At 41.5% G+C, this 19,191-nt stretch overlaps 1 protein-coding gene across 1 annotated transcript in view; it reads left to right on the forward strand.

Annotated features, from left to right (window-relative positions):
- LOC137294987 (fibropellin-1-like) overlaps positions 1–14,941 on the forward strand; it is a 37,951-nt gene extending 23,010 nt beyond the window's left edge. Inside the window, exons 4-19 of the mRNA XM_067826224.1 lie at positions 2,382–2,564; positions 3,505–3,643; positions 4,199–4,318; positions 4,717–4,833; positions 5,318–5,428; positions 6,114–6,332; positions 7,803–8,673; positions 9,091–9,527; positions 9,975–10,091; positions 10,599–10,715; positions 10,835–10,878; positions 11,318–11,486; positions 12,484–12,618; positions 13,454–13,564; positions 13,790–13,924; positions 14,682–14,941. Coding sequence (XP_067682325.1) covers positions 2,382–2,564; positions 3,505–3,643; positions 4,199–4,318; positions 4,717–4,833; positions 5,318–5,428; positions 6,114–6,332; positions 7,803–8,673; positions 9,091–9,527; positions 9,975–10,091; positions 10,599–10,715; positions 10,835–10,878; positions 11,318–11,486; positions 12,484–12,618; positions 13,454–13,564; positions 13,790–13,924; positions 14,682–14,941 — 3,285 coding nt within the window. The remainder of the gene's footprint in view (positions 1–2,381; positions 2,565–3,504; positions 3,644–4,198; positions 4,319–4,716; positions 4,834–5,317; positions 5,429–6,113; positions 6,333–7,802; positions 8,674–9,090; positions 9,528–9,974; positions 10,092–10,598; positions 10,716–10,834; positions 10,879–11,317; positions 11,487–12,483; positions 12,619–13,453; positions 13,565–13,789; positions 13,925–14,681) is intronic.
- The last annotated feature ends 4,250 nt before the right edge of the window (positions 14,942–19,191 follow it).

The following is a 19,191-nucleotide window of genomic DNA, read 5'->3' on the forward strand; positions in this document are numbered from 1 at the left end:
TGGTGGAGATGTAATGATGTGGGGAGGCATATCTATGAACGGCAGGACACAGTTGGTGCATGTGCCAGGGAATCTCAATGCTGTACGCTACCGGGATGAAATTCTGAACCGTCATGTTGTTCCTACAATTGACGCTAGAAGGGAAATTTTCCAGCACGACAATGCAAGACCGCACACAGCACGCATTACCACGGATTTCCTTGCCAACAACAACATTACAGTTCTTCCATGGCCCTCAAAATCGCCGGATTTGAACCCAATTGAACATTTATGGGACCAATTGGGTAAACGGTTACGACGTCGACAGCCGCAGCCACAGACACGTCTACAGTTGGTGAATGCGTTGCGAGATGAGTGGAGAAGAATCCCACAAAGGCGGATACGACGTCTTATACAGTCAATGCCCAGGCGATGCAGAGCAGTGATTGATGCCCGTGGTGGTCACACCAGATACTGACTTTCTCACTATGCCATGGAAAATAGAGACGCTTAATACCACTGTGAATGATTGTGTATGTCTTGACACACATTTGTTAATACCCGTGTGAATTATCATTGCTCAAGTTCCATTACTTTTTGTGCAATTTAAGTTAATAAATCATCTCTCATAACATTGGATTTTCACCTATGCGTTTCTTTTTTGGGCCAGTGTATTTTAACTGTGGCTAGCATTTCATACACTCTCCAGCGGCCGAAGGGATTGTGTAAATCCAACGAGGGGCCATGCAGGTAGCAAAGGTACTGTAAGTCCCCATGGTAGCTAGTATGGTGATCTACCTTCGGTTGTTGGAGATCTATAGCCTGTTTTGTCCAGATAGTGATATTAATTTTAACTTTCGACGCAAGTGTTAATGATAATTGTGATATTCTAGTTGTTTTACTGTCCTTTATGGACAGGTTTTATAATGTACATATGGTCTTTTTCATTGTTGAATGTTCTCGTCACGATATGGCTGAAATAGTGCCGATGTGACGTTAAATCGTAACTCACGCACTCACTCACTAAGTGGTCAGCAGCTAAAAACATCCTATTCCACTTCCAATCTTCTTCGTTTCCGACACGCTATGGCATACAGTGTAGAAACCCGTGAACCAAGGAGTTCCTTTTATCAAAGGGGTTGAAAGGATTCAAATGAAATATACCTCAGACCAATACTGTATACATGAATGTGAAGAGAACACATTGTAGTTCTCAGCCGCCACTATAACCAGGACTTGTTGATTGAATGATAGGATGAGTTTTGATCATGATGTATTTGGAGCGGAGAAATTATCTGCGTGATATATGTAGCAGTTGTAGAGGGTGTTCAGTATTGTTATCGTTGATTGACTAGACGATGGATGTGGTATTGGATATTTAGATGTACAAAGTCACAACAAGGGACTGGCATTCTGTCAGGCGAAGGTAGTAATAAGCAATATGGGTCATAACGGACTTATAGCGACCACAAGCAGGAATCAGAGACAGGATATAGATCCATATCCCCACGTTAAAATACTGATATGGAGGTCACATGGTAATTCCGTGTGATCTAACGCATGGCCCAGCCAACTAGCCGTCGTTTTTCGTGTCTCAAGTGATCACTGACATTTTTATTTAAAGTGTAAGAAAAGAAATGAAATAAGGGAAAAGAAAAGTGTTTAGCCGTGCTTTAATATGGCTGAAATTTTAATAAACAAGGACTGGTATTTCAAGAGTAATTGACACGGGTTCATACTTTACGGTTTGGACATTACAATTGATCTTTCTCGGCAACTATCTTCAACCTGTTATCGTTGTGATGTTTTCAAATACACTGTTCACGTATATGCGTTCTGTTTGGAGGCAGATTAGTCTAACCACGAGTGAGTGAGTGAGTTTAGTTTTAAGCCGGAGTATTCAGAAATATTCCAGCTATATGTCGGATGTCTGTAAATATTCAAGACTGGACCAGAAAATCCAGTGATCAACAGTATGAGCATCGATCTGCGCACTTCGGAGCAGATGACGTGTCGCAAAGTCCGACCACCCGATCCCGTTAGTCGCCTCTTACGACATGCATAGTCGCCTTTTGTGGCAAGCATTGGTTGCTGAATTCTACCCCAGATCTTCATGGGTCACCCCAACCACGAACTGGAACAGGCAGTTTGATAAAATCAAACTCGGGAAGATGATATGGAAAATGTATATTGACCAATAGAAATCGAAGCACGTGATTCACACACACACACACACACACACACACACACACACACACACACACACACACACACACACACACACACACACACACACACACACACACACTTACTCCACTCGCCTACATGTTCATCATCATCACAACATATTCACATTTCCCCGTGTTACATAATGATGACTATCATGTATATATTCCGTTCAGCCCGTGGAATTGATACTGAGATTAGAGTACAAGACCGGCACCGACATTCCATGGCCAGTGGCGCAACACACTGTCAGTCTCCCCGGTCAAAGAGCAGACTGGACATCCTACCGACCGCAGACAACGTGGATGGAGAAAGGGGGAAAGATAGACTTCGTTAACGATGCCTTCGTACGAGTCGTGGTAAGTCAGTCAGACGGAACTAGCTCCAATGGAAAATTAAGCATCCATACTTAGTGATTTTGGCTGGTCCGAAATAATTTGTTCATCGATCATGCTGGAGTACTAAATGTATTGTCTAGAAATTGCTTGGTTATCCCCAAATAACCGTATGTAACAAAATATCAGTTACTCCTCCCCTCTCCAAAAAATTGGTTTCGGGTATCTTTTAATCTCATTGACCATAAGCAATGATGCATTTGAATAGACTAAGACATATGATTAGACTCTGATATTTGTCTGAGGGAAGTCAGGGGTATTTGGTACATATGGTTACATACGGCCCATTGTCACTCTCTGGGAAACAATGTTTTTTTGCAAAACGTGTTGATGTTTGCTTGTAACCTAATTTGTTCATGGTGAGGCAAATGTAGAGAACACACACCCATGGTGTATAGCACGAACAGCCATTGTGAAACCGTGTGGCACCTTCCCTGAATTGGAAGGAAACGAGACATTAGGAGTAAGTTCTCAAACGACTGCTTGACACAAAGTAAATGTCTCAATAGCAAGGAAGTCCCAGGTCGCTGACTTGCCGAAACATTCGAAAGAACATAATTGCGGTTGCCAGTTGTGGTTATCATCAAACACAGGAACATGTGCCTAGTCTGGTGTTTGGATGCACAGGGTGTTGAGTGAACTGTATTCATAATAAGCATGTGTATCAAATTAAAGATTAATCTTAAATCATATCCAGAAATATGAACTACAAACTAAATGTTGCTATTTCTTAAGTTGAAGTAACTGTTGTGTGATTGGTCCCGCCTGCATCCTTTCACAAACTTGTCCCAAGACTACAGCCGAGAAATACATACAGCCCAAAAACTATAGCTTGCATGATGATGACACCTACATTGTACTTGGAACATACAATACAATACAATGACCACATGATATATGTCAGATCCAGTGTGCAGACACCTTCTATGGACCCGTATGTGACGTTTTTTGTGACGAAGAAGCAGGTCAAGATCGCTTTACGTGCCTAGAGGATGGCAGTAGGAAGTGTAGAGATGGTTGGACAGGCGTGCTTTGTGATACAGGTACATTTTCTTGTGTAGTTACATTGATTTCATGCCCTTTGAAAGAACTATTAGTCCCCAATGATGTCCTCTCTTCGTGATTTGTCCATTTCGTGAAAACTATGAGCACCGGAATGTTTTGTCAAAATGAAAAAGAAACATGTCGAATATTTCGTGGATTTCCCGTTGGGATAATATTATTTCTCCAGAAGTTGGAAGACTCGGGTGATCTGGTTTTGAAATTAATATCCAATACCGTCATCGTTATTGAAATATATTTAGAATGTTGCCCACTACCTAGTTAATAACAAATGAACAAAAGTATATGACATATCGTTTCAGCGTTATATCGGACAGCACTTCTTATTGATTGCATGACTTTTCTAAGATTGCCATTGACTTGCTGAAAACTGTATTTGTAGAAATACATAGAATGTGTTGCCATCACATTCGAGTGTAATTCATTCCTAGAAATGTCATTTCACCAGGTTTTCTATAGTCCTAGACATTTTGACTAGCGTTTTAAAGCACAATCTCCGTTTAAAACAGTAACTTACAAGTAAAACATGTTTTCAGCCATGCCAATGCACGAAACAGGCACCGTGGAGAAGACGCCGTATTTATATTCTGACCAGAGCCATGTCACCAATGACGTAGTGGGTCTCTCCAGACGGAAGCGGCAGATTGTGGATTCAAGTGAGTACTACACACTGCCACGGTCAGTGGCAGGACACCAAACGTTGAAATGCGTTGTGGAAAACCGTTATCATCTGCTCCATTTTAAGAAACAATTGCCATTTTCCTATGCATCATATCCTGGCCTGTAGGGAATAAATAGTCTACAACAAAACGAGTTATAGCCTCTGGAGTAATAAATGGACGCAGGATGTTGGATCTCCTTGTCATACAGTTTCGTGAAACTTTAACTGCTAATTGAACAGCTGAGCTTGAGAAATCCTCTTTAACCGATCTTTAACTATGAATATCCTTGGTTGACACGCCTGTAAATACTGTAACTGTTATTCGTACACGCGCAAATCTTGATCAAAGTTTGATCATGCCTCAGTAAATGATTGACTGTGAACTCCTTATAGATCCCTGTCGACAAGCGCCGTGTAAGAATGGAGCAACCTGCCAACAGCTCCGTGCAGAGCTGGGCAACTTTACCTGCATCTGTAACCCTGGTTACACTGGTGATCTGTGTGAACGAGGTCAGGGTCAAAGCCTCATTCTGGAAAATCATTAACTGATCTATCACATTACAGTTTTTTATTTGTGCAGTCGATAAGTTATTACCTCTTTGCTAGCCAAATGGTCTGTATGAATCTCAGCGTCTCATGTAGACTTTTCTCTTAACACATTGGATATCAAACGCAAGAGAATCCACACAAACAATGACTTAAAGCTGAATTTACATACATTGTGATAACGGGGACATCATTTACGTTCCAGTTTACGAAAAGCATTCAGTGACGTTATATATAAACAACATATAAACAAAACAGGTTGTGTGACCTTTTAAAAAGAGGGGGATTATATTTCGTTTTTGGCCAAGCGATGACAGGTTTGCAACTTTCCCGTACACAAAAATGATGTTTATAATCACCAGGCATCAGAATCCCCCAAAGTGATGCATTAACCAATATTGGTTGGACAACTGAGCTGTATCTACATCGTTGTTTTTCCACATTTCAGGTATAGATGAATGTGCCAGCGATCCTTGTCTGAATGGCTTCTGCATCGACGAGATCAACTTCTTCAGGTGTTCCTGCAATATCGGGTTCAGAGGACGATTCTGCGAAGAAGGTGTTTAATAGTGTTATATACAAGTATCCGTTTATTGCAAAACCTAAATTATTCTGTGAATCGGGTTTTGGCAATATTCCGGCGACAGTGTAGCTGCATACGCGAGTAACAACGGTGTGTCTAATGAAAACTATTGTCTTAATACATCGGCCAGAGCTATAACTATGTAGCTAGTTACCACAAAGTACAATTTTGGTGAGCTGATGCCAATTTGTTACCACACCAGTAGAACCGAACTGAAGAGTCGCAAGTGGCCTAGACGAGGCACGAAATTAGCAATGCACAAACACGTCCGCGGGATCCGGTAATAGTGGGTTTGAATCCATGACTCGAGGTCAAGCTTTAAGGAGCACCATGAAATATACTTGTCAAATATCACAACAGTGACGATCAGGGTCAGAATTGATCTTTAGCAGCCCATGTTTATCGGAAGGGGCGACTAACGGAAACGGGTGATCAGGATCGATGACTTTGTTGACAAATGTCATGGTACCTCAATTGCGTAGATCGATGTTCATGATGTTGATCAGTGGATTGTCTGGTCCAAACGATTATTTACAGACCGCCACCATATAGTCGGAATATTTTGCTGAGTGTGACGTTAAAAGACCAACTAACCAACTCGTCACATAACGAGTTAATAAGGCAATTTTACTGTAACTTGTCAAACGTTTACCAACTTCAGATATCGACGAGTGTGCAACCTTCCCCTGCGAGAACGGAGCCACCTGCAGACAAGACAGGCCGGGGAAGTACCAGTGTATATGTCCAAGCGGTTTCACTGGACGCAGATGCGAGGTGGACATCAACGAATGCGCCGTGCTCAGTCCGTGCTGGAATGAGGGCACTTGCAGACAGGGTCCTCCTGGAACATACATATGTGACTGCCCTGTGGGATTCACAGGTACGCGGCGTTCTCCAGAAATACCTGACTGTCGCAGATGTGTCTTTCGTATGTAACTCTCCTTTCGGTTCAAGAAGAAAAGGCGAGGGTGGCAGTCCACACATGCCATCTGGAATTATTCAACGATCAACTTATTTTATAGTACTAAAATACAGTCTGTGGTCAAAAGTTCATTTTCAAGTCATTGAAATAAACTGCAAATGAAAGGTATAAACAAGACAATGAAACAACCTAAATTATATTTATTTGGTGGTCTATATAAAGCAGTTAGATGTGTTTCGGACGTCAATTTGGCATTCGGGGACTGTTTTTAACCAAGTAGTGTTTTGATAACATCTTTGATAATTTGGTCAAGCCCAAGCATGTGCTGTCTTTGTCCAAGAGTTTAACTTCTCTGGAGGAGGTCTTGTTCACATATATTGGTTTTGATGCTCTCAGAGGTCATAATAATACGTACGCAGCTCAGAATGTAGACGGTAAATTCATTCTAATTAGAACATCCAAATGTCAGAGGATGCTAACGGCATCGGGTGATCAGATTGTTTATATGGTATCCCTAATGCATACATCGATGCTCGAGATGACATGAACTGAGACTAGATGGTCCCCACTCGATAGACCGCTGCTGGAATATTGCTGAGTGCCGCCTCAGATATCAAAGAAACGTAAACAAAAATCTACCAAAATTCTACGGATTCGCCCACAACAGCACTGGATGATTCAATATAAGTTATCACATCGTGTCGAGGGAAATACGGGGTTTTATCAGTCGCGAGTAAGAATACAACGGGAATACAACCTTACGAGGGACTGATAAAACCCTGTATTTCCCGAGACACAATGTGATAACGCATTTATCTAGCTGAATGTTTTCACTAAATCAAAACAACACGCATCGAATCGACTTGCTGCCATGTTGACACCGGCTGATCGTTTGACCTCAATGCAGCGCACGTTACTAAAGGCTTGTCGATGCACGCTTTTCTCACTTCGTGTCGTCACCGAGGCGTAGCGGGGTGATATGACTTTCGCAGCGGGAGTATACGACTTTTATACTCCCGCTGGTGGATCGTGATGGATGTACATGGTATTTTATCAGACTCACGCAGACCAATCAAAACTCGACATTCTTACATGAGGCTAGATAATGATATTTAGGAGCTTGAAGGTAGCATAACAACGTAAGGTGTAAATCGATACCTTACGCTGTTATGCTCCAGTCATTGCATGTGGTCAGAGGCCAATAACAGCAACGGGTGCTGAGGTTCGTTGACTTGATTTAGAATTGTTATCGTGTCTCTATTGTGTAAATCGGTGTTCATACTGGATTGTCTGGTCCAGATTCGATTATTTACAGACCGCCGACATATCGCTGGAATATTGGTATTAAACCATAAACCAACCAACGAGTGTGGCGTTAAACACCCAACTGTATTTGAATTGAGTTCATGGCTATTGTTTCTTTTCAAGGTGTTGACTGTAAAGATGACATTGATGAGTGTGCCTCAGCTCCATGTTTAAACGGTGGGACATGTCGACAAGGCACTGCTGGAACCTACGAGTGTGAGTGTCCGCTTGGTCTGGTTGGCGACAACTGCCAAGACGACATCGACGAGTGCGGTCTCATCAACCCCTGCAGCAGAGGTACTTGTATCAACAGCCCAGTATTCGGCCAGTGGCTGTGCCAGTGTCCAAGAGGTTGGGAGGGAGAAAGGTGTGAGAATCGGATCATCCAGTGCGCGTCAAGCCCCTGTCTCAACAATGGCGACTGTAAAGAAGGCGAACCAGGGGAGTTCATATGTGACTGCTCTCGTGGGTTTGAAGGCGACCGTTGTCAGACGAACATCAACGAATGTGACAGCGGACCTTGTTTAAATGGCGGAACATGCGCACAAGGGGCCGCTGGAGAGTACACGTGTACTTGTCCTTTAGGTTTCACGGGTACCACGTGTGAGACAGACATTAATGAATGTGATGACCAACCGTGCAAAAATGGCGGCACATGCACAGAAGGACGAATTCCCGGCACGTGGGTGTGCGCATGCCCAACAAACTTCAACGGATCAACGTGTGAGGGTCAGATCGACTACTGTGCCTCGAGGCCGTGTCAGAACAATGGAGAGTGCCGCCAAGGTTTGGGTCAATATTTTTGTACCTGTCCCCGTGGGTTCCGAGGTCGGGATTGTGAGGTTGATATTCAGGAATGTGCCTCCAGGCCTTGTCAGAATGGCGGAACTTGCAGCGAACCTGATTTCGGAATGTTTTTGTGTGTCTGCAGAACGGGATTTGAGGGAGATGTCTGTCAGATTGACATTGACGAGTGTAGGACTAGGCCATGCAGGTATGATATGTTGATCTGAAATAGTGACAAATCTAGATCTGTTACAGTAAGTCAGAAGTAGGTGAGTGAAGCAATTTAAGAGTAATTTATATGTTTCATATCGTACACCGTGTTAGCTTGACATGAAAGAAAAATCAGAGAAGATGCCGAGGGAAAGGGCTTGATAAACCTAGAAACATAATCACGGCCACTCCTGGATATGGAATCATGATCACAGGTGAAGGTACAGCGAATTCAAGTAGTGGACAAGTGTTCTAACCCAGCTAAGTCAGGAAACTTATGTCTTATTTAACTGATAACAACCGAATAACGGCTTTTTTAGACGACCAGACCACTCCCTGGCCCTTTTATATCATTTTATGTGGCCAAGAACATTTTCAGAATGATCACTAAAACAAACAAATTTCTTCCTTTCAGAAATGGCGGACTTTGTTTCCAAGGCACCGCCGGAACATTTGAATGTCGATGTCAACCAGGCTGGACTGGTTCAACATGTGAGCGCGACATTGACGAGTGCAGCTCAAACCCATGTTCCAACGGAGGCACGTGTATACAGCCGAACATTGGATCCTACTCGTGTCAGTGCCCTCCCGGCTTCCGAGGCCTCCGCTGTGACATCGAGGTCAACCCATGTGACTCCAGCCCTTGTCGTAATACGGGCACTTGCAACTCACTGGGTAGAGGCAGCTACAGCTGCTCCTGCCCGGCGGGGACTTCCGGTCTCAACTGTGAAGAGGATTTGAACGAGTGCAATAGTTCGCCTTGTACAAATGGCGGCACTTGTTCCCAGCCAATCATTGGCAGTTTTCAGTGCGCATGCACAATCGGATACAAGGGAGATCGTTGTGAAATTGGTAAAGTATTTTTCTGATTATAAAATGGCCGCATTGAGTGTATATGTGTAGACCCAAAATGTTACATACATATGATAATTATGTGTTCAATATTTCGAATGAATTTTATCACTTATTCGTGTATGTTTACCCTAAAACGTTGTTTCTTTCACTGTGTCCTAATTTTGTCCTTTAATTGTTTCTTTTCCAGTTCCTATATTCTAACTGATTTCTCTCTCGCCTTTACCACTTCATCATTTGTAGATCATGTGTTCATCTCCATGGCATAACTGATGCTTAAATATATCCAGTACACAGAGATTTTATGCCCAGTCAGTATATTAATGACCTCATTTGCCATGTTAATTAATGCATGAAAATAATTACCGAACAGACATTTTAGTTGAAACATACGGATGATTTTGTGTACACATCTGTAATGTCAACGCCATGTCCTTCTGGTTGCAGATATCGACGAGTGTGAGAACAACCCCTGTCAGAACAACGGTACCTGCAGCCAGGGCGATCCCGGAACCTACAACTGCGCATGCGATGTGGGGTACACTGGCGCCAACTGCACTGAAGGTATGGAAGGTCAACTGTGTTTGATTGAAGATCGTTTTAAGAAGTATTTCAGTAATATAAGACGTGGCAAATAGAATGTAAGAGGAACGCCTAAAATGAAGCAGGTTACGCCTGGGGTGGAGCAGGCATTTGAGGTTTACGGTGATTACGGGTATAGAACTCATGGTCTAAGGTTTCAGGCATGTTCAAAGGACTATCTCTCTGTACAATGATTCATTCGACAGGGCTTCTTTGTCCCGTTCAGATCGCTTTTGGTGTCAGTTCTGGTAGCAAGTATATATTTTCAGCTGGGTTGTAAATTATGTAAGTTAATAAACACGACAATAACTAAATTTGTAAGTATTTTCAGTTTATCAAACCACGAAAGACTTTGGTTTTGGTAGGTAGTATTGTATGCAAGATGTCGAGATAACAGCCTTAAATTTAGTTGTTCGTCTGCTAGTTTGATGGCATTGTCGAATGGTTTTCGGATGATAAGTCTGTGTAATGGCCTGCTGCTTGCTTCAGATGTGAACGAGTGTCTGACTGACAACTGTCAGAATGGCGCTACATGTGTTCAAGGGCCACCAGGAACATACAACTGCACATGCGCAACCGGTTACTTTGGTCTGTTCTGTGAACAAGGTACAGTATACCTGTATTCTGAAATATGGGAATATACAGTGGATTTAAGCAACTGTTGCATCAGTAAATATATATAACACTGATAACTACATACAGAAATCATTTCTTTTTGTTTTCAGAGGAGATATGTCACAACAGGTGTCAAAACGGCGGCAGTTGTCAGGTGAGTATACATGTTTCAAGCCAATCGTTAACAACAGTTATAATTCTAAATGTCCCCTGTTCCTCAGTCTTGCCATGGATGGAAAATAATCAGAATTAGAACCTGTTACTGTGCCTTGTTTGCTGATCGATGTTCATGCTGTGTTAACCACAGGTTTACCTTGATCATATTGAATGATCCAGACATAGCGATATAGCTGTAATACTGCCAACGAGGGCCCACAGGCATTTCGGAACTGCAACAAATTATTAATGCATAGTATCTTTAGTGTTTAGTTCATGTTTATGCTGTTTTTATCAATATAACGACGGGAGGCACCATTGTACCCATGTGGATACCCCACCGCCCCTCTTAACAAAATGCAAACAAAGGTTTGTAACCCTAACAAAGCAACGACTATGTACACAAATCGGATGTTACTGCATGAATACAATTTCAGGAACTATTCAACGGCACCGTCATTGCAAACGACTATGTGTGTGAGTGTATAACGGGATTTACGGGCCGGATGTGTGAGATAAACATCGACGAGTGCAACAGTAACCCGTGCAGACAAATGGGTGTGTGTGTGGACATGGTCAACCAGTACCGCTGTGAATGCATGAAAGGTAAGGCAGAATTGTCAACCAGTAGCTCTGGGAATACATGATAGGTAAGACATAACTGTCAGTCAGTACCACTAGGAATGTCAACCAGTACCGCTGGGAATGCATGAAAGGTAAGGCATAACTGTCAACCAGTACCGCTGTGAATGCATGAAAGTTAAGGCATAACTGTCAACCAGCACCGCTGTGAATGCATGAAAGGTAAGGCAGAATTGTCAACCAGTAGCTCTGGGAATACATGATAGGTAAGACATAACTGTCAGTCAGTACCACTAGGAATGTCAACCAGTACCGCTGGGAATGCATGAAAGGTAAGGCATAACTGTCAACCAGTACCGCTGTGAATGCATGAAAGTTAAGGCATAACTGTCAACCAGCACCGCTGTGAATGCATGAAAGGTAAGGCATAACTGTCAACCAGCACCGCTGTGAATGCATGAAAGGTAAGGCATAACTGTCAACCAGTACTGCTGGGAATGCATGAAAGTTAAGGCATAACTGTCAACCAGCACCGCTGTGAATGCATGAAAGGTAAGGCATAACTGTCAACCAGCACCGCTGTGAATGCATGAAAGGTAAGGCATAACTGTCAACCAGTACTGCTGTGAATGCATGAAAGGTAAGGCATAACTGTCAACCAGTACTGCTGTGAATGCATGAAAGGTAAGGACAAACTCCTATTGTTGTGAATATGCAAGGTAATGTAACATTGTCAACCAATATTGCTCTGAAATGTAAGGTGATACTGTCAACCAATACTGCTGTGAAGCGTAAGGTGACACTGTCAACCAATCTTGCTGTGAAGCGTAAGGTGACACTGTCAGCCAATAGATGTCAACGGTTAGATGACACTGTCAGATGTGAAAGGTTTTATACAAGACAGAATTACTATCTTATATCCTAAAAACGATGGGCAAAAACACCTTTCCAAAAACAGAGTAGAGTAAACATTTAAATAAAAAGGATATTTTAATGGATATCAGTAAATGTTCTGTAACAGGCACAACCGGAGCCCTGTGCGAGGTGGACATCAACGACTGCGAGCCCAACCCATGTCTCCGGGGTGCGGGTTGTGTGGACTGGATAGATGACTTCTACTGTATGTGTCCTGATGGAATCGCCGGCAAGATATGCAGTACGTCACTCCTACGTTATTGCTACTAATGCAGTGTACGAAATAACCACAGGTCCGCTAGCCCGTGGCCAGTAACAGTTCAGTCGGGCTTGTTAATTTTCATAATCACTGTCACAACTGGCCAGTGAATTTTCATGGGGTCACTTTGTAAATATATCACTCACTCAGACTTGTTAAGTTATAATGGACTTTTAGATCATGGACTGATGAACGTATTCACCATATTAGATGCTTAATGATGAAACCATTAACTTGTTCTCATCTACTTTTGTAATCTTTAGCTTAGTTTCTGCATTCACATTTCAGGCTAGTGAACTATTTTGTGGGCAAGTAACTTCCAGGCACAGCTAGCCCGAAATTCTAGCAACATTTGTAAACTAATTCGCGCACTCTTGACAATCCGGGGTTGAAACAGGACTTCAGCAACTACTGATTGTTGCATGATACGAGGGTGGACAGCGACTCCAACCCTCTTGATACTTGTTAACTTGTCCCAGTTGCGGGACAATCGATGCTCATGATGTCAATCAATGTTTTGTTACAGACTCAGTTATTTACAGATCGCTTTCATATACAGTTGGAAAATTACTGAGTGCGGTGCTTAATAAACAGAAACATATGAAGGATTCCGGTGCAGGAGAGAATCTTAAAGACACATCTACAAACAAGTAATTCAGAATATACTAGATTTTCCAGTGAACATTGTACGATCCTCTCCACCCTCTATTCCAGTTACGTTTTGTCACGCGTTATATGAATTCAGGAACAAAAGCAATCATACATTTGCTAACTTGTGTACTATAAAAGGGCTGAGCAAGAAGTCAATGTATTTCAGATGAGTCCTCCCCTGGGACTGTCTATCGGCCATGCCAGACAAACCAGTGTCTGAATGAGGGTGTCTGTTGGCTAAACGCTGACAATACTTTCAGGTGTGAATGTCCCAAAGGTAAGAACACGTAACTATCCATCGTAACAATCCAGATATATACTACCAAATCTTCATCAGTGGAGTGGACAAACTAAATGATTTTCCCTTTCTGTACACGCTAAGCATGTGACCAGTGAACGCTTTAACAATTGGGCTACCCCACCGCCCCTACATACCATGAGATTGGATTAATATTCATCCACTCAAAATAACAACTCCATGTAATCTTTTTGTTTACTGCAGGTTTCACGGGCACGAAATGTGAAACCAACTTAGAGAACTGCATCCCGTCGCCATGTCTGTCTGGGGCCATGTGCACTGACTGGATAGATGACTTCTACTGCCACTGTCCCACGTGGACCTATGGGAAAGTTTGTGGTGGGTAGTATTTCATATACGATTACCATTTCTTAGTTGGGTATGAATCCGAATATCCTGGGATTGTCTCCCCAATCCAATTTCTCAGAGTAAGACAAGTGATCGCCATCACAGGTCATTGGTCAACCCCATCAGACTACTACAATACCTCCTAGCAATCAAACACATGCATCTCTTTCCAGCTTCTTTTATTGGTCCATCATGAAGCAATGGTGCTTGTTGAGATTTCTGTCATCTTTGCTGACCTTTGGTTTGGTTGTCCCAAATCTGACTGCTTACAGGCCACCGCGGCACAGGTGGAACATTGCTGACTACTTCTATAGAATATTGTTTTTTTAACACATTCAAATGCTGATATAGAACCTATGTATGGTATGCGACATAGACACCATAGTGATCAAGTGAGTTAATGCAGTTTTACGCCGCATCCAGCAATATTACAGGTATATTGCACGGTCTCTAAAGAATCCTGTGCTCACCATCATGAGCATAAATGATGTGTGTCAGCCACGTCTGCGAACCTGACCACCCGATCCCGTTAGTCGCCTCTTATGAATGGCATGGGTTACTGGGGGGCAATGCCATCCAGGATCTTCACGGGTCCATAGACATTGTCGAATTTTAATCAAACAAAGACATATAGTTGTCACTTATGTGTGCAATAAAGTTCGGTTATAACGACATCAAATGACCAAAACGTGATTTACTGTATGTCTGCGAAGCGCCGTTAACCTGACACAACACCCCTCCTCCACAGATAACATCACATCATACGTGGAGCCAGTGACGCCTGTTGGAGTCAAAAGAGGTCGATACGGCATCAACCCCATCACCCTAGCCATACTCCTCGGCATCATCTTCCTCATCGCCTTCATCGTCGTCATCATCGGCCTTATCTGGCTCTGTGTGAGTCAAAGGAAAGGACCCAGGGACTTCTGTTTCGCTTTGCCTTCGTCCATGTACAGGCAGCTGTTTGACAATTGGCACGAGAGTACCTTCAGTTCAGAGCGCTATTAACTATGGATATCTCACTGTACATCTGGAATCGTCCAAAGGTTCCAGTGATGGAACTCATCTACCAAAGGGTTCCAGAATACTCCTGGAATCAATGTTCTGCCCAATGAAAGATGCATTTGCACTCCTGCAGACAACATTATAAGATTTCAAATTTATCGTTGTAGTAATTGAAACTATCATCATACGAAGGAATATTTGAAATATCATATCCGGAGATTAAGAGACAGATGAATTCTAAATATCAACCAGATCTGGACACTGTACTCGCGTATTGTTCTTGACAATTTTCCAGTGGTTTTTCATAAGAGTAGCGTATTTCGATCGTGTTTCGCGGGAAGCATCATCAGTTCATCCAGTGTTCCGGTCTTCTACATTCCCCGTTCTTCTACGTAGTTAGCTGAATAGTATTGTTCAGAATTCGAATACCAGTATAGTCATCTACAATACCTTCGCGGTCTCCTTTCCTTGAATTTGTACTGAACCTGTTACACCAATCCAGTTCCTCAAACCAGGATGCAATCTCCCTAGATTGTTGAGTGCATCGGTCGCTCCTACCGATAAATGAAAAACCCCAAAACGCATTGGCTGTTTGTGTTCAACAGATGTGACCTCTGGAGGTTTTGTCAGAACCTGACTTGGAGAGGAATGAATAGGAATAAATAAGAAAGAATAGGAATAAATAAAGAATGTTACAGTTAGACTCTAATGTTACCATAACGGTTGCTCCGTCAAAGGGTATACCAACATCTTCAGTAGATGACTTTTAGATCGGCATCTTTCACCTTGATTTATGTTAAAGAAAATGAACTTTTCACCAAGTGCAGTTACAATATCCATGTTATTTTGTGGCTTAGCTTATCAGTGCAGTGACGTATATCGATGTACATACAACATATATTGTAGATATCAAATGTATATTTATTTTTTTTTTACATTTCGCCAGTGACTGGGTCTGCGTCATGTCAATATTTAACATTTTTGTCTCTGTAAATACATCAGCATGTAAATATTTTTTTCTGTATTTATCAAGAAGATAGCCTTAATGCAGTCTTAATATGAGTCCTATTTCAACACATCGTCTCAGTCATTTCCAGTCAGATATCCGTCTCCATTTCAATAGATTCTTGCCTCATTTATTACTGTGTATTTCGTTTTAGCATCCTCTCTGCTCGAATGTTTTACATTTTATTCATTGCGGTAACGCCAAATGTTGACACCGGATTTATATGTATACTATAAGCCTTACCATTAATGATGTATCGTAATACATGTAACTTGACAAGTACCTTAGACGAAACTGGTGTCCAGCTTTCATGAACCTACACATTCACTTAGACATTATTTCCAGTTTGAATGAAATAATGTAAAATACTTCGTTCTTTCTAAATTCTTCCATTCAGTTTAAATATATGGGATAAACAAGTTTGTTTGAGTTTCATATTTTCATTATGCATAAGCTAGTGATACTATCTCACAACGAGTTTAACTCAAAATTTGTTCTTTGATAAACAGTGACATTTCCATGCGCGCAGCGAAGATTTTGTCAGTCGATTTAGTGACAATGTGGTAGAAATACTTTAAGCATAATGCATTTTAGCACTTTGTACTGTTTTATACACTTGCTTTCAACTTCACCCTCTGTTTGTACATTCCATTAAATGTAAATAGTATTGTACATGTTGATACAGGATCGTGGTTTCCATGTGTAAGAGGTTAGGCAAACATCAAGTGAGGTAATTCGTTCATAACGGTACACGATAGAAATTCTACAAAATGAACTAGAGACATGCCATAAATATGATCTTGGATTCGAATCTGGAGCTGATCTATGTTTCTTGGACTGGCAGCGCCATAAAGGTTCTTGTAGATTTCGCCCAAATGATAAAATGGTCTAAGACATGTATGAATTTGGAATCTCATCAAATTACATTCGTACAGCATGTTTCCCACGCTGTACATGTCGGCATAAAACATTCGCACATAAAGCAGGGAGTGCCGTTTTGTAAACTGGGAATAAGTTCAAGTGTATTATTTTTTCAGGATGTTTGACGCTATGAAGCTTTGCTTTGTGTTCCTTTCGATGCTTTTGATATTACAATAGTGCAGATATGCAGATTTGCAAATTTGTCCTTTTGTCAACCAGTTGTAACTCTGTAAAGGAATGCCTGTGCTTTTCTACCATTTGTATTTCATTTTTGTAATAAATGTATCAAAATGACCCTTTTTTGGTCTTTCTTTATCAAACAGTATTACATCTTGGAAGTCAAATTGACACATCAGAACACCGTGGAGATTCATGAAGAATACGTGTGTTGAAATGCATTATTTGGAGACATGCTTACTCACTCTCGAGGTGTAATTGTAATGTTGTAAATCACTCGATTGTCTGGTGTAGATTCCAATATTTACCCTAACACAGCTGAAATAGTGTTATGTCCCAAATTGAATAAACATCGGAAACAAAGGTTATAAAACAAACAGTGGCCATTAAATATATGTGATGTTTGAAATTTGCCTTGGCTAGCAATGAATGGGTACCAGACAGGAACAAATAGCTATGTGAGTGGAACCCTTAAACCGCCATATCATTTGAACTCAGTGTAGAGGCTTCAGATCTTAACGCAGTTTATTACTTCTACCACACTCGCTTAATCAACTCCTACAGGTATGGGGCAAGGTGTCCTGATATACCGTAAAATCTACTTTGAGGAATCAAAAACGTGTGTCAAAACAGAACAGAAAAAAAAGGTCTACATTTTTTACAAATGTGTACTAAGCAGCAAGTTTGTATTGTCAACATGTAGGAATTGTGTTCACTTTACTTGGCAGGGCCCCGTTAAGCGATAAACCTTTGTTGTAAAAGAAATCAGTTTCCAAAGCACGTTTCTTTACTTGTGAGCAGCTGAAATCAAATTTCTACACATTACCCGTAATTCATAGTCAAGAACTTGATTTTCTGGTTCATCAATCTTGTGATCGTCGAGTTTGTTCAAAGTCTGGTGTTGCATACATTTCGTTGAATGACGGTTGCTATAAGTAGGACAGGACACGCTGGCCCTTTTCGCAAACACCTGGTGTCTTCACTGATTTTCAGTTGTACGTTCATCTATACGATTTTAACATCTATCTAGTCCTCAACACCAGGTGGAATCTGTTTCTAAGGATATTCAAAACTGGGTATTCTTTTGCACTGATGTTTTATAGTTAAAGTAAAGACTCGTCTTATCGTTAAGATCGCCTCTAGGAACGGGGCCCAGGAAGCGGTTCAGATTGGTCTGTTTTGTTGATAAAGGTATACATGTTTATACAGTGCATTTGATCAAACATTATCTAATTTCTAAACATGCAACAAGGTTGTTTTTTCTCTTTTCTGCATCAACGTTGGAGCGGTATCAATACCTTAATAATATGATTCGTAGGTGTCAGCTTAATATAAGGAACCTGGTGTTTCTGGGTGTAGGGTTACTCCCATCTTCAAGTCAATGAAACTGGGGAGAACATGGTCATTCAAATGTAAATCCAGCTGTCTCCTTCACTATGTTCATTCACGTCAAGAACGAGATAGTAATACATGCAGAAGTTGACATCCATAAATTTCCCATTTCTGTGAATCACTTCAAGATGCAAGGAATGACTTCTATTGCTAAGTTTGTTTCTTTGGCTATTCTTGAAAAAGCCATAAAACATCAAACATAGGACGATCACGGAAGAAACCCATGTGTGGGGAAAATATGATTAGCATTTCTCATTTACTTGCGTTAAAATAGGATGCGTTCTCGTTTTCCCGTGACAAAAATTTAATATTTTTATCCTTAATCTGGTTGTAAGTAACCTCACTCAGACTGTAGTGAAACGCAAGGCATATTAGATTTCTGTGCCATTGTCTATTGTTTTCTTGTTCCCTTTAATGCGTCACATAATGTAAAATTCTAGGTATATTTTCAATGGCTAGACAATCCCGTGAAAGACCTTTGGTATCAGCATCAGAGAACAAAGACATGACATCAGGGAATCTTACCAACTGGGTTAGGCTGCACAAGACAACCCCAAGGCTACAAAGATATTGGTTGGTTTATTGTCTAGGGTTGACCTCGACAGTATTTGAACTACATGGTAGCGGTCCATAAATAATCGAGTCTGGACCAGACAATCAAGCAATCAACAGCATGAGCTTCAATCTACCCAATTCTGATAGGTGTGTCTACCAAGTCAGCGAGTCTGACCACCCGATCTCGTTAATTCAGCAAGCA

Source organism: Haliotis asinina, chromosome 8 (assembly GCF_037392515.1).
Source record: "Haliotis asinina isolate JCU_RB_2024 chromosome 8, JCU_Hal_asi_v2, whole genome shotgun sequence".
NCBI lineage: Eukaryota > Metazoa > Mollusca > Gastropoda > Lepetellida > Haliotidae > Haliotis > Haliotis asinina.